The 26384-nt window shown below is 39.8% G+C and overlaps 4 protein-coding genes across 7 annotated transcripts in view; 2 read left to right on the top strand and 2 right to left on the bottom strand.

Moving 5' to 3' along the window:
* The window catches only part of zer1 (zyg-11 related cell cycle regulator), a 244875-nt gene that overhangs the window by 126698 nt on the left and 91793 nt on the right, over positions 1 to 26384 (bottom strand). The gene's annotated exons all lie outside the window — the stretch shown is intronic.
* Positions 1807 to 15231, top strand: phyhd1 (phytanoyl-CoA dioxygenase domain containing 1). The gene is made up of 11 exons (XM_062959960.1): positions 1807 to 1932; positions 4814 to 4972; positions 7226 to 7301; positions 8593 to 8640; positions 8898 to 8953; positions 9318 to 9380; positions 10698 to 10719; positions 11729 to 11857; positions 11960 to 12085; positions 13218 to 13344; positions 14816 to 15231. The coding sequence occupies exons 1-11, from the start codon at positions 1846 to 1848 to the stop codon at positions 14865 to 14867; spliced, it is 945 nt and encodes a 314-aa protein (XP_062816030.1). The 5' UTR covers positions 1807 to 1845; the 3' UTR covers positions 14868 to 15231.
* On the bottom strand, positions 16065 to 21583 carry dolk (dolichol kinase). Of its 2 annotated transcripts, XM_062959925.1 has the most exons (3): positions 21478 to 21556; positions 18434 to 18500; positions 16065 to 17872 (listed from the first exon to the last, which is right to left on the bottom strand). In XM_062959925.1, exon 3 carries the CDS (start codon positions 17782 to 17784, stop codon positions 16213 to 16215), a length of 1572 nt encoding a protein of 523 aa, XP_062815995.1. In that variant the 5' UTR covers positions 17785 to 17872; positions 18434 to 18500; positions 21478 to 21556; the 3' UTR covers positions 16065 to 16212. The 2 variants fall into 2 exon arrangements, with proteins under 2 accessions (XP_062815995.1, XP_003230543.1); XM_003230495.4 differs by lacking the exon at positions 18434 to 18500 and having other exon boundaries at positions 21478 to 21583.
* The window catches only part of nup188 (nucleoporin 188), a 71457-nt gene continuing 66635 nt past the window's right edge, over positions 21563 to 26384 (top strand). For both annotated transcript variants that reach the window (XM_062959897.1, XM_062959896.1), the window contains exons 1-3: positions 21563 to 21673; positions 25310 to 25364; positions 25953 to 26026. In XM_062959897.1, coding sequence (XP_062815967.1) covers positions 21648 to 21673; positions 25310 to 25364; positions 25953 to 26026 — 155 coding nt within the window. In that variant the 5' untranslated portion in view covers positions 21563 to 21647. The remainder of the gene's footprint in view (positions 21674 to 25309; positions 25365 to 25952; positions 26027 to 26384) is intronic.

Below are 26384 nucleotides of genomic sequence, written 5' to 3'. Positions count from 1 at the left end.
TACACAAAAGGCAGGCGCGACAACAAGCCTCCTGACTGCTGCTTCTCTTCCTCTTCCCTCCAGACCATACTGTGTACATTATTATTATTATTATTATTGGTATTAGTATAATTAGTATTGTTATATCCCACCCCCAGAAATGAAGGTCAGTCCCCGCCAGACCCCTCCAGTAGGCTCAGTTGGTCATGCTGGTTCTGTGTGCCAAGTTTGATCCAAGTCCATTGCCAGTGGGATTCACAGTTTCTTTGGTTGTAGGTGAACTACAACTCCCATCATGCGGTGTCAGTCCCCCAAACTCCTCCAGGATGTTGAGTTGCCACTCAGTTCTGCTCTATTTGTTATGCAGACTGAGTTGACAAGAGTAGGAAAGGGTTAAGGGAGAGCCAATGGGTGGGGCCATGCAAATTCCACACCAGTGGAGAGAGAAAGGAACTCTGGGACATGGCGCTTGCCATAACCAGCAACGTCACTGGAGAGACGACCATTGGTGTCTATACTGGACTTCCATTCCTTGCCTTTGGTGAGTTTGCCTCTTTATTTTATGGGATTCATGGGAAATGTAGGCCAAAAGATGCCCAAAATCTATTATTATATTATTATTATTATTATCATCATTATCATTATTATTTATAGCTCCATGAGGTTGTTGTTGTCATCATTATTATTATTTTATACCTCCATGAGGTTGTTGTTGTTGTTATTATTATTTATAGCTCCATGATGTTGTTGTCATTATTATTTTTATACCTCCATGAGGTGGTTGTTGTTATTATTATTATTTATTTATAGCTCCATGAGGTTGTTGTTGTTAACGTTATTATTATTATTATTATACCTCCATGAGATTATTATTATTATTATTATTATTAATAGCTCCATAAGGTGGTTGTTGTCGTTATTATTTTTATACCTCCATGAAGTTGTTGTTGTTGTTGTTATTATTATTATTATTATTATTATTATTATTTATAGCTCCATGAGGTTGTTGTTGTTAACATTATTATTATTATTATTTTTATACCTCCATGAGGTTATTATTATTATTATTTATAGCTCTATGAGGTTGTTGTTGTCATTATTTTTATACCTCCATGAGGTTGTTGTTGTTATTTTTATTATTATTATTATTATTATTATTATTATTTATAGCTCCATGAGGTTGTTGTTAACATTATTATTATTATTATTATTATTATTATTTTTATACCTCCATGAGGTTGTTGTTATTATTATTATTATTATTATTATTATTATTATTATTATTATTATATAGCTCCATGAGGGTATTGTTGTTATTATTCTTATAGCTCCATGAGGTTGTTGTTGTTATTATTATTATTATTATTATTATTATTGTTGTTATTATTATTATTCCTCCATGAGGTTATTATTATTATTATTATTATTATTATTATTATTATTATTATTATTATTTATTATAGCTCCATGAGGTTGTTGTTTTTATTATTATTATTATTATAGCTCCATGAGGTTGTTGTTGTTGTTGTTATTATTCTTATAGCTCCTTGAGGTTATTGTTGTTTTTTATTATTATTCTTATAGCTCCTTGAGGTTGTTGTTGTTGTTATTATGTTGTTGTTGTTGTTGTTATTATTATGTTGTTGTTGCTTTTGGCTTGGAGTTGGTTCTTGGGGTTGTTGTTGTTGTTGTAATAAAATGCCTTTCCTCTTACATAAGAGAAGTCTTTTCTTTTTCCAGGCTTTTGGGAAGAAGGAATGAAAGAACGGACGGGAAGCTGGACGGGCTCCAGAAAGGGAAGATCTCAAAGTCCGGCCGAGAGAGAAACACAGATTAACAGAGGAAGAGGAGGAGGAGGAGGATCACATGATCGTTGTCCACGGCAAAGAAAGAAAGAAAGAAAGAAAGAAAGAAAGAGAAATGACAACTGTCAGCCAAGAACAGATTCAGCAGGTAAGGAAATAAACAAAACAAAACAAAAAAAAGAGATTGAAAAACATTTCAAAGTCAAACTCAAATCCAAGTTGAGTGGAATCACTGGGTTGTTGGGTGTTTTCCGGGCTGTCTGGCCATGTTCCGGAAGCATTCTCTCCTGACCTTTTGCCCACCTTTATGGCAGGCATCCTCAGAGGTTGTGAGGTCTGTTGGGAAACTTAAGCAAGTGAGGTTGATATATCTGTGGAATAACGTCCAGGGTTGATTCATGATGTTACGTTTGGCTTTTTATATTGTCGATTATTTTGTTTCGCACGTGTTGCGTTTTGTTTTATTTTATTTCATTTTTTTTAATTTCATTTTATTTTATTTTTATATTGTCGATTATTTTGTTTCGCACATGTTGCATTTTGTTTTGTTTTATTTTTATTTATTTCATTTTATTTTATTTTTATATTGTCGATTATTTTGTTTCGCACGTGTTGCGTTTTGTTTTATTTTATTTCATATTTATTTATTTATTTTTATTTTATTTCATTTTATTTTATTTTTATATTGTCGATTATTTTGTTTCGCACATGTTGCATTTTGTTTTGTTTTATTTTTATTTAGTTAATTTTATTTTATTTTTATATTGTCGATTATTTTGTTTTGCACGTGTTGCATTTTATTTTATTTTTATTTATTTATTTCATTTTATTTTATTTTTATATTGTCAATTATTTTGTTTCGCACGTGTTGCGTTTTATTTTATTTTATTTCATTTTTATTTATTTTTATATTTCATTTTATTTTATTTTATTTTTCTATTGTCGATTATTTTGTTTCGCACATGTTGCATTTTGTTTTCTTTTATTTTTATTTATTTCATTTTATTTTATTTTTCTATTGTCGATTATTTTGTTTCACACATGTTGCATTTTGTTTTGTTTTATTTTTATTTATTTCATTTTATTTTATTTTTATATTGTCGATTATTTTGTTTCGCACGTGTTGCGTTTTATTTTATTTTATTTTTATTTATTTATTTCATTTTATTTTATTTTTATATTGTTGATTATTTTGTTTTGCACATGTTGCATTTTGTTTTGTTTTATTTTTATTTATTTTATTTTATTTTTATATTGTCGATTATTTTGTTTCACACGTGTTGCATTTTATTTCATTTCATTTTATTTTATTTTTATATTGTCGATTATTTTGTTTTGCACGTGTTACATTTTATTTTATTTCATTTATTTTTATTTTATTTCATTTTATTTTTTTATATTGTCGATTATTTTGTTTCGCACGTGACGCATTTTATTTTTATTTTATTTTATTTTATTTTTATTTTACTCCTTGAGAGTTTTGTGAGTCGGCTCGAGTTCCTCTGGGAGATGGTGGCGGGATATCAACAAAGTTTTGTTTTATTATTATTTATAATGTTGCAATTTATCACCGTGATTAGCATCGAATAGCCTTTCAAGCTTCAAAGCCTGGCTGCTTCCTACCTAGGGGAATCCTTTGTTGGGAGGTGCTAACAGGCCCTGATTGTTTCATGTCTGGAATTCCTCTGTTTTCTGAGTGTTGCTCTTTATTTATTGTCCTAATTTTAGAGTTTTTTTTAAAAAATAATAGGAGCCAGATTGTGTTCATTTTCGTGTTTTCCTCCTTTTTATTGAAATTGTCCACGTGCTTCTTGTTTATTTCAATGGCTTCTCTGTGTCGTCTGGCATTGTTGTATAATAATAATAATAATAATAATAATAATAATAATAACTTTATTTATTTCGTGTCAAAAGCATTGCACGACAAATACATTTCAAAATGATGGGGGGGGGGAGGAAATCACAAGCAACTAAATAGTTTTGGACCAAATAATATATACTACTACTACTACTACTACTACTTTATTTATATAACGCTCTATCTCAGGGGACTCAGGGCGGTTTCCAACATCACAAAGGAAACCATACAACAACTTAAACATAATGCGAATAATGAACATAAATACACAAAACATATAATTCGAAACGAACCACAGAATTAAAAATTAGCAACAAAATAAAGAACAACACTTAGAAAACAGGGGAAATCCAGACGGGAAACAATCAGGGCCAGCTAACACCTCCCAACCAAGGATTCCCCCAGGCAGGAAGCAGCCAGGCCTTGAAGCTGCAAGGCCATTCAGTGCTAATCAAAGGTGGCCAATGGCAACATCCACACTTGCCTCCGACACAGGAGTGTTCTTTCTTTCTTTCCCCCACCCTGGACATCATTCCACAGAATTAAATATATATCAACCCCACGTGCCTGGCTGCTTCCTACCTCGGGGAATTTTTTGTTGGCCAGCATGAATAGCACTGAATAGCCTTGCAGCATCAAAGCCTGGCCGATAATCCTCTGTTTTCAAAAGACAAGAGTTCTTTATCCCGCCCTGGACATTATTCTACATATATACATATCTATCTATATATATAAAAGGAGAGTGGCATCGCTCCACCGGGCAAAACAACAAAACTAAAGGCCCCCCAACTTCAAAATTTGACAACAGAACACTCACAGCAACCTCGTTTCCAAGTCACAACATCCGGAAGAGTCTTATCTTCGAAGGATAAATGGTTGCAGTGGGTCTCGACCTTCCTAAAGCCGCGACTGCTTCATACATGTTGTGACCTTGGCATTTGGGAAATGTAGTTGCTGGGATTTATAGTTCACCTACATCCAGAGAGCACTGTGGATTCCAAACAATGATAGATCTGGACCAAACTTGGCACCAATACTCAATATGCCCAACTGTAAACACTGGTGGAGTTTGGGGAAAATAGACCTTGACATGTGGGAGTTGTAGTTGCTGGGATTTATACTTCACCTACATCCAGCTCCTCAACATGCCTGTTTCCCGACCCTTTTGCAGTTCCGACGGGATGGCTTCCTGGTCCTGGAAGGGTTCTTCAGCCCCGAAGCCTGCGATGCCATGCGCGCCCAGATCCAGAAGATCATTTCCGGGATGGATGTGCCGCCACATTGCCGCACCGAGTTCTCCACCCAGGAAGAGGAGCAACTGCAAGCCCAGGTAGAGGAGTTCTTTGCTGCTGGGAGGTGGGACTTGAGGCATACGTTCCAATGGATCATTTGGGCCACAGAGTTGTGCCTCTGTTTGTAGTCTGTCTGTGCGATTTTCTTACAGCAGCTGAGGAGATGATCCATGGTTTCGTCGGTTTCCTTGCACAGTCTGCATTTTGGGTCCTCAGCTGATTTTTCGATCTTGGCCTGAATGGCCTTTGTCCTTATGTCTTGCTCCTGGGCTGCAAGGATCAGGCCTTCTGTCTCCTTCTTCAGGGTCCCATTCGTGAGCCAGAGCCAGGTCTTCTATTATTATTATTATTATTATTATTATTATTATTATTATTATTATTATAAATTGCCTTTGTCCTGATGTCTTGCTCCTGGGCTGCAAGGATCAGGCCTTCTGTCTCCTTCTTCAGGGTCCCATTCGTGAGCCAGAGACAGGTCTTCTATTATTATTATTATTATTATTATTATTATTATTAATTGCCTTTGTCCTGATGTCTTGCTCCTGGGCTGCAAGGATCAGGCCTTCTGTCTCCTTCTTCAGGGTCCCATTCGTGAGCCAGAGCCAGGTCTTCTATTATTATTATTATTATTATTATTATTATTATTATTATTATTATTATTAATTGCCTTTGTCCTGATGTCTTGCTCCTGGGCTGCAAGGATCAGGCCTTCTGTCTCCTTCTTCAGGGTCCCATTCGTGAGCCAGAGCCAGGTCTTCTATTATTATTATTATTATTATTATTATTATTATTATTATTAATTGCCTTTGTCCTGATGTCTTGCTCCTGGGCTGCAAGGATCAGGCCTTCTGTCTCCTTCTTCAGGGTCCCATTCGTGAGCAAGAGCCAGGTCTTCTCCTTCTCAGCTTTTCCTTCCAATTTTGTCAAGGAACTTTCCATGCAGTGTTTTGTTGTGCCCGCTGTCAGCGCTAGTTTGTAGTTTCTGATTTTTGACTTCAATCAAAGCAGGTTCTTCACTTTGCTTTCCATATTCTGCCAGGGCATGTTCTTCTTCTTTGACTGCTTGTTTGACTTGTAAGAGTCCTCTGCCCCCTGATCTTCTAGGCAGATATAGCCAGTCAACATCGCTGCGAGGGTGCAGGGAATGATGAATGGTCATGAGTTTTCTTGTTTTTCTGTCCAAATTGTCCAGTTCCACCTGTGTCCAGTTTATGATGCCAGCAGTATCTCTTATGACAGGTATGGCCCAGGTGTTTATGGCCTTGATGGTGTTGCCTCCATTGAGCTTGCTTTTGAGAATTTTTCTGACCCTTTGTGTGTATTCTTTACTGACCACAGTCTTCACATGTTCAAGCTTGATGTTGTCCAGCTGTAATATGCCCAGATATTTATAGGCCTCTGGCTGGTGACACTTTATTGTTTGGCCATTAGGCATATTTATGCCCTCACTTTCCATGATTTTTCCCTTCTTCAATGCCACTGTCGAACATTTGTCCAAACCAAACTCCATGTTTATATCAGTGCTAAAGATTCAGACAGTGTTGGTCAGAGACTGGATTTCTGTTTCCGTTTTCTCATACAGCTTTAGGTCATCCATGTACATCAGATGTGAAATTTTGTGAGATTTCTTAGATGTTTGATAGCCGAGATTTGTTTTTTGTAAGATTGTTGACAGAGGGATCATGGTGATAATGAAAAGCAGAGGGGACAATGAATCTCCCTGGAAAATTCCTCTTCTGATGTTGACAAGTCCATAGCTTTCATTTCCAACAAGCAGTGAAAGCTGTTAGGGTTAGCTGTTGTTGTTGTTGTTGTTATTATTATTATTATTATTATCATCATCATCCTCAATGTTATTATTATTTATCATTATTTATATCTATACACATAATAAAGGTGAAAGATGTGTATGTGCCCCGTGATCATTTAACTGGCATTCCAAGTTGGACATACTGCAGGGGTTAGTAGGAATGGACCTTGATTTTGGGAGTTGTAGTTCACCTACATCCAGAAAGCACTGAACCCAAATGACATCAGATCCAGACCATAATTGGCACACAGATCCAACATGGCCAACTGTGCATACGGACCTGGTCTGGGCATGATTGACATCAAACTGGGAGTTGTAGTTCACCCTTATCCAGAGAGCCCTGAGCCCAGCTAACGACAGATCTGGACTTAAATTCCAAAATACTTCTGGTGCAGTAAGACTTTCCATGGTCCTAGAAATGTAGTTTAACTTCATTGTATAAAACTTGCCGACTTTAATTTTAATTTCCCTTCCCCAACAGGGCAGTGCCGAATATTTCCTCACCAGCGGAGACCAAATCCGGTTCTTTTTTGAAAAAGGCGTTTTCGACGGGAATGGTAATATTATTTTTCACATTTGTACTTAGAAATGAGACACGTTGGGTTGGGAGAGGAGAGGAGGAAGGATGCGAGGAAGGAAGGAAGGCAGGAGAGGCAAAGTCTAGGGATGATGGTCTAGGGACAAAGATCTGGGGATGAAGGTCTAAGGATGAAGGTCTGTAGATGTAGGTCTAGGGATGAAGGTCTAAGGAAGAAGGTCTAGGGATGAAGGTCTGAAGATGGTGTAGAGATGAAGGTCTAGGAATGAAGGTCTGGAGATGTAGGTCTGGGGATGAAGGTCTAAGGATGAAGGTCTAGGGAAGAAGGTCTAGGGATGAAGGTGTGGAGATGAAGGTCTAGGAATGAAAGTCTAAAAATGAAGGTCTAGGGATGAAGGTCTAGGAAGGAAAGTCTAAAAATGAAGGTCTGGAGATGAAGGTCTAGGGATGAAGGTCTAGGAATGAAGGTATAGAGATGAAGGTCTGAAGATGAAGGTTTAGAGATGAAGGTCTGGAGTTGAAAGTCTAGAGATGAAAGTGTAGAGATGAAGGTCTAGGGATGAAAGTCTGAAGATGACGGTCTGGAGATTGTAGGTCTGGAGATGGTCTGAAGATCAAGGTCTGGAGATGAAGGTCTGGAGATGAAGATGTAGAGATGAAGGTCTGAAGATGAAGATCTGGAAATGAAGGTCTAGGGACAAAGGTCTAGGAATGAAAGTGGAGATGAAGGTCTAAGGATGAAGTTCTGAAGATGAAAGTCTGGAAATGGTCTGGAGTTGAAAGTCTAGAGATGAAAGTGTAGAGATGAAGGTCTAGGGATGAAGGTCTAGGGATGAAAGTCTGAAGATGACGGTCTGGAGATGGTCTGAAGATCAAGGTCTGGAGATGAAGGTCTGGAGATGACGATGTAGAGAAGAAGGTCTGAAGATGAAGGTCTGGAAATGAAGGTCTAGGGACAAAAGTCTAGGAATGAAAGTGGAGATGAAGGTCTAAGGATGAAGTTCTGGAGATGAAGGTCTAGAGATGAAGATGTAGAGATGAAGATCTGGAGATGAAGGTCTAAGGACAAAGGTCTAGGGACGAAAGTCTAGAGATGAGGAATGAAAGAAAGAGGGAGACCGAAGAGGAGATGAGAGAAGGAAAGGAAAGGGAAGGAAGGAAGGAAGGGAGAGAAATGAAAGGAATAAAATGAGAGACAAAGAAGGAAGGAAAGGAAGAAAGGATTGAGAGGTCCAGCAGGGCTTCCAGATCTCCATCCTTCAAGGTATCTTTTCTGTTTGATTAATATGAATATTTTCGTTGTGTTTTAGGGGATTTCCTCGTCCCAAAAGAAAGGTCGATCAACAAAATTGGCCATGGTAGGTACCCATCGACCACAAGGATCATTTCCAGCACCATAAATAATAGTAGTAGTAATAATAATTTCTCCCCTGCAATAAAATGATAATAATAATAATAATAATAATAATAATAATAATAATAATAATTAAAAAAACTGGACCAAACTTGGCACACGGAACCCGCGTGACCCCCTTTATGTCCTGATGTTGTTTCGGGGAGGACAGAGAAAAAGTGGCAAACAAATAATAATAATATTGTATTTTATTTTTTGCAGCTTTGCATGCCCACGATCCCGTCTTCAAGGAAATCACGCACTCTGAACAAGTCCAGGTGAGGAAAAAGGGCCGAAAGACATTATTCAGCTAAAACAGTATAAATAGAGCTTGTAATCTAAAGAGAAGGTAAATTCCTCCTTCATAGATCTCTTAAAATTAGGAAGAAAGGAATCTTCAGTCGCTGTATATACATAAAAAAATGAAAATTTGTACCAAACACAGCTCCAGAATAGTGGTGATAAGAATGCAAATCAAAACTCATGATTGAAAGTTGACTAGGTTGGCCTTCCACCGGAAGCGATGGTTCTTCAGCACTAATATTATTGGCTATTATTAGCATAATTATAAATTATTGTTATTATTATATGGCTCTTGGGGTTCCTTCCAACCCTAAGATTCTTTGCCTTTACTCCTTTCAGAACCTAGCGAGGCAAATAGGCCTGGAAAACCCCGTGGTGGTGCAAAGCATGTACATTTTCAAGGTACGGCAACTATATCCCTTCTTATACGTGATTTATTTCGGGATATATATATATATCTATCCTAGCTTGGGAAATTCATAAATACAGTAATTACTATATAGCATTACTGTGTACTGAACTACTTTTTCTGTCAAATTTGTTGTATAATATGATGTTTTGGTGCTTAATTTGTATAACGATTACCTAATTTGATGTTTAATAGGCTTTTCCTGAATCCCTTCTTATTATCCAACATATTCACTTATCCTGCCAGCCTGTTTACGTTGGATAAGTGAGACTCTACTGTATATTTCTAATCTTATATTATCTGCTCAGAACTGGATTATCTGAGGCCCCTTCTTCACAGCTGTATAAAATGCACACTGAAGTGGATTATATGGTAGTGTGGACTCAAGATAATCCAGTGCAAAGCAGATAATATAAGATTATAAATGGGTTATATAGCTGTGTGGAAGGGCCTTGAGTCTACACTGCCATATAATCCAGTGCAAATTAGATAATCTGTGGAAGAAGTCTGAGGCCTAAATCTGCCTGTCCCCGAACTGAAACCTGGCTGTCCCTTGGTTGCTAGGCAACCAAGTGGGCAGAGATTAGCCCTCTAAACTGGCAGCATTTGGATAAAAACAATTATTGCTCTCCCTCTAATTAGGACTTTATTTTTCTTTTCTTTTTGTTGTATCAACCTAGAGGCGTGGATGATGGGTTGTGTTGTCAAATTTTGAGGTTGGGGGGCCTGTACTTTTGTTGTTTTGTGAATTGCCGTGATGCCATCACTCTTTTATATATATAGACTAGCTGTGCCCGGCCATGCGTTGCTGTGGCAAAGTGGTGGTGGTATTGGTTAAAAATTGTTGTGTAATTTTTATTTGACGTTATTTGCATTTTTTTATTAATTTTATTGTAAGTTATTATTTTATTTATTATATTGTATTATTTTCTTGTATTATTTTTAGTTATTTTCTGTTATTATAGTATTTTATTGTATTAATTTTTAGTGTTTTTTATTATTTTTTATTGGGTTGCTAGGAGACAAAGTTGGAGGAGCTTAGCCTTCTAACTGGCAGCAATTGGATAAAAGCAATTATTCCTCTCCCTCTAATTAGGACTTTATTTTTCTTTTCTTTTTGTTGTATCAACCTAGAGGGTTGTGGATGATGGGTTGTGTTGTCAAATTTCGAGGTTGGGGGGCCTGTAGTTTTGTTGTTTTGTGGGTCGCTGTGATGCCATCCCTCTTTTATATATATAGATAGATGTATAGATAGATAGATAGATATATCTCGCATTTAAATACTGCTTTCTTCTTTTTTCTTTTGGCAGCAACCCGGCATCGGTGGTGAAGGTGAGGCGCATCTTATTGGGATCATATAAGGAAAACATAGGGGCGAGTTTGTTGTATTTTTCAATAAATTGCAAAAAGAAAATAATCCTAAAAATACACCTTTCCGGACCAAAACTATCGCAAAATGTGGCGCAGGACGATGACAAAAGGGTTTTTTTTGGGGGGGGTGTAGTAAACTTTCTCCTATGTTTTGATGATACAACCAACTTGGGAAAGGCATTGTGTAAGGTTCTCTTCTTCCAGTTGTGCTGTGGGTAAGTCTTCCACAGAAGAAAGCACCGAGACACACGCTGGTAGATTCCAACAGGTTTTATTGTGCAGAAAACCAGAATCTTCTCTTTGGCCCATTTATATAGGGGCTCTCACATACCAGAGGGTCATTGAGGTTTTATGGCTGGCCTGTTTTATGGCTGGCATCTGTTCTTTGTCAGAAAGCACCAAGACACACACTGGGTAGATTCCAACAGGTTTTATTATACAGAATACCAGAATCTTCTCTGTAGCCCATTTATATAGGGGCTCTCACATACCAGAGGGTAATTGAGGTTTTATGGCTGGCCTGTTTTATGGCTGGCATCTGTTCTTTGTCAGAAAACACCAAGACACACACTGGGTAGATTCCAACAGGTTTTATTATACAGAATACCAGAATCTTCTCTTGGGCTCATTTATATAGGGGCTCTCACATAGCAGAGGGTAACTGAGGTTTTATGGCTGGCCTGTTTTATGGCTGGCATCTGTTCTTTGTCAGAAAACACCAAGACACACACTGGGTAGATTCCAACAGGTTTTATTATACAGAATACCAGAACCTTCTCTTTGGCCCATTTATATAGGGGCTCTCACATACCAGAGGGTAATTGAGGTTTTATGGCTGGCCTCTGTTCTTTGTCAGTGCTTGCTCTGTGTCCGGAGATGTCAAAGATCGGGGACCATGAAACATCCTCGGAATGGCGTTGATAACCCAGGAATGACCGTTGTGTTGCAAAATTGTGGTTGTGTCTTCCAGTGACGCCGCACCAGGATGCCACGTTCCTCTTCACGGAGCCCTTGGGGCGCATCCTGGGATTTTGGGTGGCTTTGGAAGAGGCCACCCCGGAGAACGGCTGCCTCTGGTTCCTCCCTGGGTCGCACACAAGTACGGACCACGTCGGGAGACCCAATCCCCCCTTACGATGCCATGTTGTTGTTGCTGCTGCTGCTGCTTCTATTGACCCCTCGTTTCCTCTCCTCGGTGCAGGGTTTCCGAGCGGCATCCCGCGGCGAATGGTCCGGACCGCGCCGGGGACGATACCCTGCACCACGTTTGTCGGGACGGAGCCCACGTACGACCCTTCCCAATTCGTCCCTGTATCCGTCCAGAAAGGTAAAGTTATGCCCTGCCGGAGCGGTACCTATTGATCTACTCACATTTGCATGTTTTCGAACTGCTAGCTTGGCAGGAGCTGGGGCTAACAGCAGGAGCTCACCCCACTCCCCAGATTTGAACTGCCGACCTTTCGGTCAGCAAGTTCAGCAGCTTAGCAGTTTAACCCACTGCGCCACCGGGGACTCCCAAGGGCCTAGGATAAGAATAATATATTAATAATATATTAATAATAATTATTATAATAAATTAATAATAATAATATATTATTATGTGTACATAACAACACAGCACACAAGCAGATTAGGTCCAAGTGTCTGGACGGATACAGGGATATTATTATTATAGTATCATTAGTAGTAGTAGGATCATGATTAGTAGTAGCATCATTATTAGTATTATTATTAGTATCATTATTATTAGTAGTAGGATCATTATTACTAGTAGAATTATTAATATTATCATTATTTTTAGTAGTAGGATTATTATTAGGAGTAGGGTCATTATTACTAGTAGCATTGTTATTAGTAGGATCATTATTACTAGTAGCATTGTTATTAGTATTATTATTAGTAGTAGGATTATTATTAGGAGTAGCACCATTATTAGTATTATTAGTATTGTTATTAGTAGTAGGATCATTATTAGTATTATTATTAGTATCATTATTATTAGTAGTAGGATCATTATTACTAGTAGAATTATCAATATTATCATTATTTTTAGTAGTAGGATTATTATTAGGAGTAGGATCATTATTACTAGTAGCATTGTTATTAGTAGGATCATTATTACTAGTAGCATTGTTATTAGTATTATTAGTAGTAGTAGGATTATTATTAGGAGTAGCACCATTATTAGTATTATTAGTATTGTTATTATTAGTAGTAGGATCATTATTAGTATTATTATTAGTATCAGGATTATTATTATTAGTAGTAGTAGTAGATCATTATTAGTATAATTATTAGTAGTAGTAGGATCATTATTAGGATTATTATTAGTATCATTATTATTAGTAGTAGGATCATTATTCGGATTATTATTAGTAGTAGTAGTAGGACCATTATTCGTATTATTATTAGTATCCTTATTATTAGTAGTCGTAGGATCCTGCTTTCCTTCTGGGCAGGCGGCCTGGTCCTGATCCAGGGGGAGGTGGTCCACAAAAGCGAAGCCAACCTCTCCCACCGATCCCGCCACGTCTACACGTTCCACTTGATGGAGGCCGAGGGGACCACCTGGAGCCCGGAGAACTGGTAACGGAGAACGGGAACGGGACTGGCCAGCCCTGGAGGGCTTTGGGAGTGGTTGTCACCCTGGATGATGGGTGTTGTAGTCCACCCTGCGTCCAGAGGGCTCTGTGACTCCCACCAGCGATGACTCTGGACCAAACGTGGTCCACAAACCCACCCACAGGACACACTGGAGGGGTTTGGGCGGAATGGACCCAGGATGATGGGAGTTGTAGTACACTCAGATCCAGAGAGTTCCACAACTCCCACCAAACTTTGGCACGCAAACAAAACATGAGGTGTTTGGAGGATGGTTCACCCAGGATGATGGGAATTAGAGTTAACCCACACCTATGGAGCCACATGGTGTCCTCCACAAACACCATCCTGCCCTCCACTCAAGTGAATGAGACAATTCCATCCTAGATGTTGTTTTTCCTCCAGAATGGACATCCCAGGGTTCCTTAATTTGCATGACCCCGCCCACTGCCTCTCCCTTAACCCTTTCCTACTCTTTCCTACGGCACACAGTTAACAGAGGAATTGATCAGCAACTGAACAAGAGGTTTAGGAAGAATTCACCATGATTTACAATGAAACTTGACACACAGAGCCCCCATGACCCACTGTACATCCTGGTCCGATTTGGAAGAGTTTGGACCATGGATGATGGGACTTGCAGTATCTTCACTCACTTCCCAAGACCAGTGTGACCCACACTAATGACTGAACAAAATGAAACTTGACACACAGAGCCCCCATGACCCACTTTACATCTTGGTCCGATTTGGAAGAGTTTGGACCATGGATGATGGGACTTGCAGTATCTTCACTCACTTCCCAAGACCAATGTGACCCACACCAATGACTGAACAAAATGAAACTTGACACACAAAGCCCCCATGACCCACTTTACATCCTGGACCGATTTGGAAGAGTTTGCACCATGGATGATGGGACTTGCAGTATCTTCACTCACTTCCCGAGACCACTGTGACCCGCACCAATGACTGAACAAAATGAAACTTGACACACAGAGCTCCCATGACCCACTCGACATCCTGTCGCTGTTTGGAGGGGGGTGGACCATGGACGATGGGACTTGCATATAGGAATTGTAATTCACCTGCACCCACTGAACCCAGCTGACATTGGATCTAGACAACACTTGGAACACAGGCAAATAAAGCCTTTCTCAAATAACCCAGGCACTGTCGGGCCCCCAAGCTAGTATATTAATACAATCATGCAAAAATGACAGAGGGTGGGGTTTGGCTGTAGACATGCTGATTTCCTTCCGATGCGAGAGGTCCCGTATAAAAGCCAGTGGTAAGAAGGTAGGAACCAATCAAGAAAAGGACTCCTCTGTTTTGTTTCCATGCTCAGCAACGGGTTCTCGGACGTCAGATTTAATATAATGTTTCTATTGTTTCTGTTTTGTTTGTCTTCTGGTTGCAGCCAAGCGAATCTATCACAGATCTCTTTTATTTTCCAGGCTTCAACCGACTCCCGAGTTGCCTTTCCCGGCTCTGTATACACAGAATTAGGAGCCTTTGGACACCCAAGGAATGGACGCATCATTTGGGATCTAAACCAGGCATGGGCCCACTTTGGACTCCAACTCCCACCATTCCTCACAGTCTCAGGCTCTTTCCTTTCCCCACTCAGCCCTTAAGCCAGGTGCCAAAGGAATGACTTTATGGGTTCTTGGTAGGGCCTTAGCTTAAATTAATATAATTAACGGAAGGGGCCTGAGGCTGTTAGGAATGGTGGGAGTTGGAGTCCTAAATACCTGGAAGGAGGGCCAAAGTTTGACCATGCCTGGTCTAAACCCTACTTGCACCTCTGAGAAGATGAGCATACAACCACCTTGACCGACAGTATTGAATTAAAACCTGACATGGAATAACCCTTTCCTGCCTTTGTAGTATAATTTTAAGCTTTTCTCTCAATTGTGTGGAATTTGCATAACCACACCCACTGCCCCTCCCTTAACCCTTTCCTATTCTTTTCTGTGTCAGACAGCAAACAGAGGAATTGATCAGCAACTTGAACATACAGGAGAGAGAGGTTAGGGGAGAATTCACCATGATTTACAGGAGTTGTAGGCACTGGGATGCGTAGTTCACCTTCAGTCTAAGAGTACTCTGAACCCCACCAATAATGGGCCTGGAACTAACTTGGCACACACAACCCCCATGACCAACAAAAAATACTGGAATAACACTATGTAATGTATTTTTGTTCCTGGGTTATGTCATTTATAACCCAGGAACAAAAATACGTTACCATGATGTTACTGCTATTAGTAGGATATTATACATTTTATTATTGTTGTTGTAGTTTGCCTGCTGCTTTTTCTCTTAGCTAGTGGGAAAATAAAGCCATTTCATTATTATTATTATTACTAGCTGTACCCGGCCACGCGTTGCTGTGGCGTAGTCCTTAGTGGGGTTTTCTTCGTGGCATGGAAGGTGCATAGGAATTGGTTCGGTTTTTTTCCCCAAATGATAATTCGGCCCCTCAACAGCCTGAAGGATTGTGGACCGGCCCTCGGCTTTAAAAGTTTGAGGACCCCTGCATCAAAACATCTGGGCGTCCCCTGGGCAACATCCTTGCAGACGGCCAATTCTCTCACTCCAGAAGCAACTCCTGACACGGAAAAAAAAATATGATAGAACCAATTAGGATGGGACGACTATATATAGGGAGCCATTTTGGAATGAAAAACAACAAGACAACAATGTGTTTGCATTCCTGTTTTAAATATCGATTGGACCCGGGAGCGACCGTTTTGGACATGTCACAAGCCACAGCCATGGTACGAGCTGACATGACGCGAAGCCACCGAAAACCATAACATGATTAAAACCTCTGCTTCCCATGCGCCAGCTAAGCCATGAGCAGGATCTGGAGGTAGAGCGGGAGGAGCAGGTTGTCTACCTGGCTGGTGTAGGCCTCCAAGAGGGAGACCAAGGTGATGGAGGCCAGGATCCAGGCGTAGCTGGCGTTGAGGTCCACGGCCGGGTCGAAGATGAGGATGACGGCCACCGCGATGACCTGCGCGAAGATGGCGGTCATGGTCCCCTCGAAGGTCTTCTTGGTGCCGGGCCAGCGGATCTCGCCCATGGTGCTGCCGCAGACGGAGGCCACCGAGTCCCCGACCCCGACGGCCAGGACCCCCGCATAGTGGGCCAGGGCCCCCGCTCCGGGCAGGGCCCCTTTGGGGGCGCAAGGCCTGGGGAAGAGCCAGACGGGGAGGGACATCCCCAGCAGGAGGTAAATGTGCGTCAGGACCAGGGGCCCGCTGTCCCGCTCGTCCAGGAAGAGCGAGAGCAAGTGCCGCAGCCAGTGTCCGAAGGGCTTGATGGTGAAGAACCGGACGTACTCCAGGAGGATGAAGACCCCCAGGCACACCGCCGAAGCCACGTAAAGCAGCTGGCGGTCGTAGATGAGCCCCGGGACGTACGTGGCCACCACGATGAGATGGAAATACTTCCTCGTGACCGTCGACGCCTGGTGTTTTTTCGAGCCCGAGGCCCGCTTGGCGTTCTGGTACAACACCACGGCGCACGCCGAAGCGGCCAAAAGGACCCAGTAGGAGAGGAGATAGACCCGTCTCTGCGTCTGGGAAAGGAACTGGTAGAACCAAAACAAGGGGTTGCGCCGGATGAGGCGATACAGCCACGGCATGATGACGCCCAGGCCCAGCACCGCCGTCATCATGTGGAAGAACATGGAGGACACCCAGGTGCCGGAGTCCATGAAGAAGAAGAGGGCGGCGAAGAAGAGGCCCAGGAGGACCACCCCGACCACCACCACCATCAGGAAGAAGTCCACGGGGTCGCCTTTGCTCTCGCCGGCATTGAGTGAGCGCTTGATGAGCTGGTTGAGGACGAAGCTGATGCCGGTGAGGACGAGCAGGGCCTCCCCGGGGGTGAAGCACCGGGGCAGGAGGTAGAGCAGGACCATGCTGAGATAGACGAAGATGAGCAGCACCTCCAGCACCTCAATGACCTCGGAGACGGTCAAGGAGTGCTTCGCGGTGTAGACAAAGAGGCCCCCCGCCACGCCCGAGAGGACGCAGGTGTTGGTGGGCGTGGGCTTGGTGACGCCCAGGGCGATGACGGAGAGGAAGAGGGCGATGGCCATGCCGGACGAGGACACCACCAGGCCCAGGCGCTCGAAGTAGACCATGCCGGCCGCCCCGCACCGCTCCTTCATCACGATGCCCAGCAGCGGGGCCACCATGCAGGCCGGGAGCAGGCCGCTGTTGGCGCCCGCCCGGAAGCGGAAGACGGCGTTGCCCAGGCGCAGCAGGTGGTCCCACTTGAACTGCACGTAGAAGGCCTGCACAGCCAGGGCCAGCGCGCACCAGGAGAAGCGGTCCCACACCGCACGGTGGACGCACAGCGCCACGGCAAAGACCACCAGGGACTCCACCAGCACCCGCTTCTCCGGCATGGCGCCACCAAAGCCCCCCCCCCCTCTCTCAGGCACGCTCTCCCTCTTCCACTCGTGGAGCTTCACTCACATCTCTTTGGTACCATCTCTGGAAAACAAAAAAGCCATGAAAGGCCAGGATATATTATAATATATACAGTAGAGTCTCACTTATCCAACACTCGCTTATCCAACATTCTGGATTATCCAACGCATTTTTGTAGTCAATGTTTTCAATATATCGTGATATTTTGGTGCTAAATTCATAAATACAGTAATTACTACATAGCATTACTGTGTATTGAACTACCTTTTCTGCCAAATTTGTTGTCTAATATGATGTTTTGGTGCTTCATTTGTAAAATCATAACCCAGTTTGATGTTTAATAGGCTTTTCCTTAATGCCTCCTTATTATCCAACATATTCGCTTATCCAACATTCTGCCGGCCCGTTTATGTTGGATAAGTGAGACTCTACTGTATCATAATATTATAAATTTATTTGACCAGTCATATGACCATTTCAAAGTGCAACATAAATAAAAACAAGGCAAAAAGGATGGGAGGACAGGCAGCTGACCATCTGTTTGCCGACAAAATCTTATTTTCCTGATTCTTCTTTCAAGAAATGTGCTCTTTACTTGATAGCTTTTAGGATAAAACGGCTTACTCTAATTATGCTGGATCTTTCTTGTCCTTGCAAGAGCACTGTCAGAAGATCATTTCTGTTGGGGAACCTACAATTAGATAGTAATGGATGTAAATAACTGTGTCGAAGTTCGGCATATGCTGGGCAGTCAATCAAAAAATGATCGATATCTTCCACTATTTGATCTCCCCAGACACGAAATCTCTCATTTCTTGGGATGTTACATATACAGTAGTAGTATATGTCACCATATACTTATAACATATATGTAATATATATGTCATAATATTATATGTAATATATAATATATGACAATATATATGAATAATATAATAGAGAAATACACAATGTCATAATAGGTGTTTTATATACACATATATATATACACACACACACACACACACACTGTGTGTGTGTATATACAGTAGAGTCTCACTTATCCAAGCTAAATGGGCTGGCAGAAGCTTGGATAAGCGAATATCTTGGATAATAAGGAGGGATTAAGGAAAAGCCTATTAAACATCAAATTAGGTTATGATTTTACAAATTAAGCACCAAAACTTCATGTTTTACAACAAATTTGACAGAAAAAGTAGTTCAATACGCAGTAATGCTACGTAGTAATTACTGTATTTACGAATTTAGCACCAAAATATCACAATATATTGAAAACATTGACTACAAAAATGGCTTGGATAATCCAGAAACTTGGATAAGGGAGTGATGGATAAGTGAGACTCTACTGTAATATAATATTATGACATTATATATATTACATACATGTTATAAGCATATGATGACATATTATGATATTGCTTATATATTACATTATACATATACTGACTATATAACATCATATAATATTATATTATGACATTGAGTATTTCTCTAAATTATATATATATTGCATTATATTTATTCTATGTATGTATGTGTGTGTGTGTGTGTGTGTGTGTATGTGTATATATATATAATATATATATATAATGACATATTATGACACTGTCGAAAGCTTTCATGGCCGGAATCACTGGGTTGTTGTGACTTTTCCGGGCTGTCTGGCCATGTTCCAGAAGCATTCTCTCCTGACGTTTCGCCCACCTCTGTGACAGGCATCCTCAGAGGTTGTGAGTTAATTATTATTATTATTATTATTATTAGTATGACACAGGCCAGTGGGGTTCACATATCTGTGCAATGTCTTGTCTGTTGGAAGCAAGTGCGAATGTTGCAGTTAATCACCTTGATTAGCATTGAATGGCCTTGCAGCTCCAAAGCCTGGCTGCTTCCTGCCTTGGTTCCACATGGGAAAATGCTTCTGGAACATGGCCATACAGCTCGGGAAAACTCACAACAAATCATATTATGACAATAATATTGTCATTTTATACATTTATTTTTTTTCGTGTCAGGAGCAACTCGAGTCGCTTCTGGAGTGTGAGAGAATTGGCCGTCTGCAAGGACGTTGCCCAGGGGAAAACTCACAACAAATCATATTATGACAATTATAATTATATATATTATATATTGTCATTTTCTACATATTTTTTTTCGTGTCAGGAGCAACTCGAGTCGCTTCTGGAGTGTGAGAGAATTGGCCGTCTGCAAGGACGTTGCCCAGGGGAAAACTCACAACAAATCATATTATGACAATTATAATTATATATTTAGTTTGTCATTTTATACATTTATTTTTTCGTGTCAGGAGCAACTTGAGTCGCTTCTGGAGTGAGAGAGAATTGGCCGTCTGCAAGGACGTTGCCCAGGTGAAAACTCACAACAAATCATATTATGATAATTATAAATATATATATTGTCATTTTATACATTTATTTTTTTTCGTGTCAGGAGCAACTTGAGTCACTTCTGGAGTGTGAGAGAATTGGCCGTCTGCAAGGACGTTGCCCAGGGGAAAACTCACAACAAATCATATTATGACAATTATAATTATATATATATATATTGTCATTTTATACATTTTTTTTTTCGTGTCAGGAGCAACTTGAGTCGCTTCTGGAGTGTGAGAGAATTGGCCGTCTGCAAGGACGTTGCCCAGGGGAAAACTCACAACAAATCATATTATTATTATTATTAATATTATTGTATAAATTATGACAATTATAATTATATATATATATATATATTGTCATTTTATACATTTATTTTTTTTCGTGTCAGGAGCAACTCGAGTCGCTTCTGGAGTGTGAGAGAATTGGCCGTCTGCAAGGATGTTGCCCAGGGGAAAACTCACAACAAATCATATTATGACAATTATAATTATATATATATATATATTGTCATTTTCTACATATTTTTTTTCGTGTCAGGAGCAACTCGAGTCGCTTCTGGAGTGTGAGAGAATTGGCTGTCTGCAAGGACGTTGCCCAGGGGAAAACTCACAACAAATCATATTATTATTATTATTAATATTATTGTATAAATTATGACAATTATAATTATATATATATATATATTGTCATTTTATACATTTATTTTTTTTCGTGTCAGGAGCAACTCGAGTCGCTTCTGGAGTGTGAGAGAATTGGCCGTCTGCAAGGACGTTGCCCAGGGGAAAACTCATAACAAATCATATTATTATTATTAATATTGTATAAATTATGACAATTATAATTATATATATATATATATATAGTCATTTTATACATTTATTTTTTTTTGTGTCAGGAGCAACTCGAGTCGCTTCTGGAGTGTGAGAGAATTGGCCGTCTGCAAGGACGTTGCCCAGGGGAAAACTCACAACAAATCATATTATTATTATTATTAATAATAATAATAATAATAATATTGTATAAATTATGACAATTATAATTATATATGTGTGTATATATATATATATATTGTCATTTTATACATTTATTTTTTTTCGTGTCAGGAGCAACTTGAGTCGCTTCTGGAGTGTGAGAGAATTGGCTGTCTGCAAGGACGTTGCCCAGGGGACATTGCCCGGATGTTTGCTAATCCTTGATGACAATTATAATTATATATATTGTAATTTTATTATACATATATAATTACCACAGCCTCGCCTTTCATACTCAACTCACCCTGCTGGAGGCAGCCATCTTGACGTCAGCTCGTCTAGAGAACCACGCATGCGCAGTTCTCTCCCGCCCAACCGTCGAAGTCGAGCCAGGCTTCCGGGGGGAGGGGCTTATAAGGAGAAAGGAACAGCCAATCAGAGGGGAGTCACGTGAGCCGGCTTCGGAGAACAAAGATGGCGGCCGGCGGGCAAGCGGCGAGGTAGAAAAGAGTCGCGAGCGCGCGCGGGGAAAAAAAAAAAAAAGCCACGGCTGAGGGGAAAGTGGGAGGGAATTAACCCGGGTTCGACGCGGGATAAGTGTTATGAGGAAAAAGAGACACCCAAAGGTGTCCATTTCGGGGTTTTTTTTTTCCCCTCACGAAAAACCGTTCCTGAGGGGAGGCCTGAGGTAAAAAGGGCTCCTGTGCCTTTAAGGGCCAACTTAGGCCCTTCAGGTGTTTTGGACTGCAACTCCCACCATTCCTCACAGCCTCAGGCCCCTTCCTTTTCCCCCTCAGCCGCTTAAGCGGCTGAGGGGGAAAAGGAAAGGGCCTGAGGCTGTGAGGAATGGTGGGAGTTGCAGTCCAAAACACCTGGGTTGAAGGCCCAAGTTGGCCCAGGCCTGTGAGGATGGAAATAGGTGGTTGAAAGAGGTCTAACTGAGGTGGCCGTGTTCAAGAGAAAAATAGGCTCCTGTCCCTTTAAGGGTTGCCTCTATGGAAGTTGTATCATAATAATAATAATAATAATAATAATAAAACTTTATTTATACCCCGCCACCATCTCCCCAATGGGGACTCGGGGCGGCTTACATGGGGGCCATGCCCGGGAAAAATACAATATAACACAATATAAAAACAACATATCATAATACAATTACAACAATACAATAAAGAATCATATACAGTACAACACAAAATCCAAAGAACAATATAACAGGGCAGGCCGCACGAATACTCAGTTAAAACTCGGGGTGAGAAAAGGATAAGAAAAAGGATAAGAATAAAACCACAGGGAACTAAGGAAAAGATAGCAGATAATCACAATGATAAAATCACAATGATAAAAACTTTATTAATGTATAGAAATGTACATATGTGTATGTATGCATATATGTATGCATATATGTGTATGTACTGTATATATGTATGTATATATATGTGTGTGTGTATATATGTCCATATATATGTGTGTGTGTATATTTATATATACAGTAGAGTCTCACTAATCCAAGCCTCGCTTATCCAACGTTCTGGATTATCCAACGCATTTTTGTAGTCAATGTTTTCAATACATTGTGATATTTTGGTGCTAAATTCCTAAATACAGTAATTACTACATAGCATTAATGTGTAATGAGCTACTTTTTCTGTCAAATTTTCTGTATAACATGATGTTTTGGTGCTTAACTTGTAAAATCATAACCTATTATTATTATTAAACTTTATTTGTACCCCGCTAGCATCTCCCGAAGGACTCGATGCGGCTTACAAAGGCCAAGGCCTCAACACACAATATAACAATACAAAACAAAGGCAAATTAAAAGAATTAAAACAGTATAAACCACAACCACAAATAGGTGGTTGAAAGAGGTCTAACTAACGTGGCCGTGTTCAAGAGAAAAATAGGCGCCTGTCCCTTTAAGGGTTGCCTCTATGGAAGATGTATCATAATAATCACAATGATAAAAACTTTATTAAGGTATAGATATGTACATATGTGTATGTATGTAGCTATACCCATAGCTATAGTAGTTGCACAGGCCATCTCTTTGACTTGAAACATTGCACTATATTCCTCTGCCCGAAATCATCTTAGAATATAACATTGTATTTTAGTTCTAGTGGTCCCTCCAGGCCATCCTCTCCTCCATCCCAGTGGTCCTTTTTTCCTCATGTTATTTGAGTGATTATATTCCTTCTGTTTATGTGATTGTTTTAGTCAATTGTTATGTTTTGTTTTTGTTTTTCATTCTTATAGCGTTTTACAGTGTTTCAGTGTTTTATTGTACAATGTTTTATGCTGATTTTATATTGGAAACCGACCTGAGTCCCTTTCGGGAGAGAGGGCGGTATACAAATAAACTTTTACTTACTTACTTACTATGCATATATGTATGTAAATATGTGTGTATATGTATGTATGTACTGTATATATGTACGTATATATGTGTGTGTATGTATATATCCATATATATGTATGTGTATATATTTATATATATTTATATTTACATGTCTATATATGTATGTGCCATATATATGTGTGTGTGTGTATATATACAGTAGAGTCTCACTTATCCAACATAAACGGGCCGGCAGAAGCTTGGATAAGCGAATAACTTGGATAATAAGGAGGGATTAAGGAAAAGCCTATTAAACATCAAATTAGGTCATTATTTTACAAATTAAGCACCCAAGCATCATGTTATACAACAAATTTGACAGAAAAAGTACAGTAGAGTCTCACTTATCCAAGCTAAAAGGGCCGGCAGAAGCTTGGATAAGCAAATATGTTGGATAATAAGGAGGGATTAAGGAAAAGCCTATTAAACATCAAATTAGGTTATGATTTTACAAATTAAGCACACAAACATCATGTTATACAACAAATTTGACAGAAAAAGTAGTTCAATACACAGGAATGCTATGTAGTAATTACTGTATTTACGAATTTAGCACCAAAATATCACGATTTATTGAAAACATCGACTACAAAAATGCGTTAGATAATCCAGAACGTTGGAGAAGCGAGTGTTGGATAAGTGAGACTCTACTGTAGGTGGTTGAAAGAGGTCTAACTAACGTGGCCATGTTCAAGAGAAAAATAGGCGCCTGTGCCTTTAAGGGTTGCCTCTATGGAAGATGTATCATCATAATAAAAATGATAAAAACTTTATTTTTATACCCCGCCTCTATCTCCCCAAAGGGGACCCAGGGCGACTTACATGGGCCAAGCCCGAATAAAAACAATAGCCATATAAAACACAACAATAGACAAAAGAGATACACAATTATAAAAATGTAAACATTAGCCAATAAAAACCAATGACAAGAACTAATAAAAACATGGATTAAAACGGAGAGGTTGTAAAAGTATTTATTAATTATTTATTTATTAGCTACATTTATATGCCGCCCTTCTCACCCCGAAGGGGACTCAGAGCGGCTTACAAATTAAATTTACATACAATATTATATTATTAGCAAAGTACAATACTGGTAATAAATTACTATATTGTACTGTATCAATACCGTAGAGTCTCACTAATCCAAGCCTCGCTTATCCAACGTTCTGGATTATCCAACGCATTTTTGTAGTCAATGTTTTCAATATATCGTGATATTTTGGTGCTAAATTCGTAAATATAGTAATAATAACATTACTGCATATTGAACTACTTTTTCTGTCAAATGTGTTGTATAACATGATGTTTTGGTGCTTAATTTGTAAAATCATAACCTAATTTGATGTTTAATAGGCTTTTTCTTAATCTCTCCTTATTATCCAACATATTCGCTTATCCAACGTTCTGCTGGCCTGTTTAGCTTGGATAAGTGAGACTACTGTAATACGAGTATTGTTTAGATTGTTTATATTGATATAAATAATAATAATAGGAGCCCCCGGTGTCACAGTGGATTAAAGCCTTGTGACTTGAAGGTTGGGTTGCTGACCTGAAGGCTGCCATGGATTCCCTACAAAGAACGGTGTGGTTTTGTTGTGCTTTTTAATGCTTGTCTTGTTCAGTGTGTTGGAAACCAATTGTGTTTGTTCCTGATGATGAAGCCCCTTCATATCTTTACAAGTCCCTTCTTGGGATTTGACAAATGTTAATCTGTTTTCTTATTTTCCATAGGAGCAACCGAGAACTATGGACCATTCTGTTGGGCAGGTCATCTTTTAGAGAAGCCGTAAGTGGGATCATTTAATTTCTTTCTCTTCAGCAGTGGCTGGATGGTCATCTGTTGGGAGGGCTTTAATTGTGCTGGCAGAAGGGGGTTGGACTAGATGGTCTTTAGGATTATATAATTCTATTATATACCTTTATGTTCTGAGAGTATTTTTCAATGGGTTGTTAGCCTTCCGTAGTTTTGTTTCGGAGCTGCTTCCTTACAGAAATCCTTTGGAGTTTGGCCACTATTTTGAAATACAGTAGTTTCGCTTTTCCAACGTTCTGTATTATCCAACGCAGTCTGCCTTTTAGCAGTCAGTCCCTTTTTGTAGTCAGTGTTTTTGGCCCTAAATTAGTAAATACAGTAATTACTACATAACATTGCCATGTATCGAACTGCTTTTTCTGTTGATTTGTTGTAAAATCATGATGTTTTGGTGCCTAATTTGTAAAATCATAACCTAATTTGATATTTAATAGTCTTTTCCTTAATCCCTCCTTGTTATCCAATGTTCTGCTGCCCCGTTTCTGTTGGATAAGCGAGACTCTATACTGCTTTGAGATAGCTCTGTATATATTCTCTTTGGTTCTTTTTTTCTTGTTCAAGGCTCAGATTACAGAAGAATTAAATCAACACTCCCAGCGGCTACTTGAAGGGCTTTCGTACTACAAGCTACCCAGGTATGGGTGATGGACCCTTATCTTCATTTTATTATCGTGTCTTGTTTCATATGTGTATACACTTAGGTTACTATACTGGCTAGGTGCGCATTTATATTATGCAAGCTTGGGTACATTTCCAGGGCTCTTGGACATGTTCACGGTGGAAGTGGGAGCTTAATGTTCATGTGGTCTGCCCTTGTTTTTATTGTCTCCTTGTTTTATTTTGTAATGGATATTATTTACGGTATTGCTTATTGTATTGTGTTGTGCTGTTCTTTTATATGCTGTTTACATTGTATTGCTTTGGGCATGGCCCCATGTAAGCCGCCCCGAGTCCCCGTTGGGGAGATGGTGGCGGGGTATAAATAAAGTTTTA

The sequence above is a fragment of the Anolis carolinensis genome, unplaced genomic scaffold, assembly GCF_035594765.1.
Source record: "Anolis carolinensis isolate JA03-04 unplaced genomic scaffold, rAnoCar3.1.pri scaffold_7, whole genome shotgun sequence".
Lineage (NCBI taxonomy): Eukaryota > Metazoa > Chordata > Lepidosauria > Squamata > Dactyloidae > Anolis > Anolis carolinensis.
Note: the sequence above shows the minus strand (reverse complement) of the source record. Positions and strands in the feature narration are given on the sequence as shown.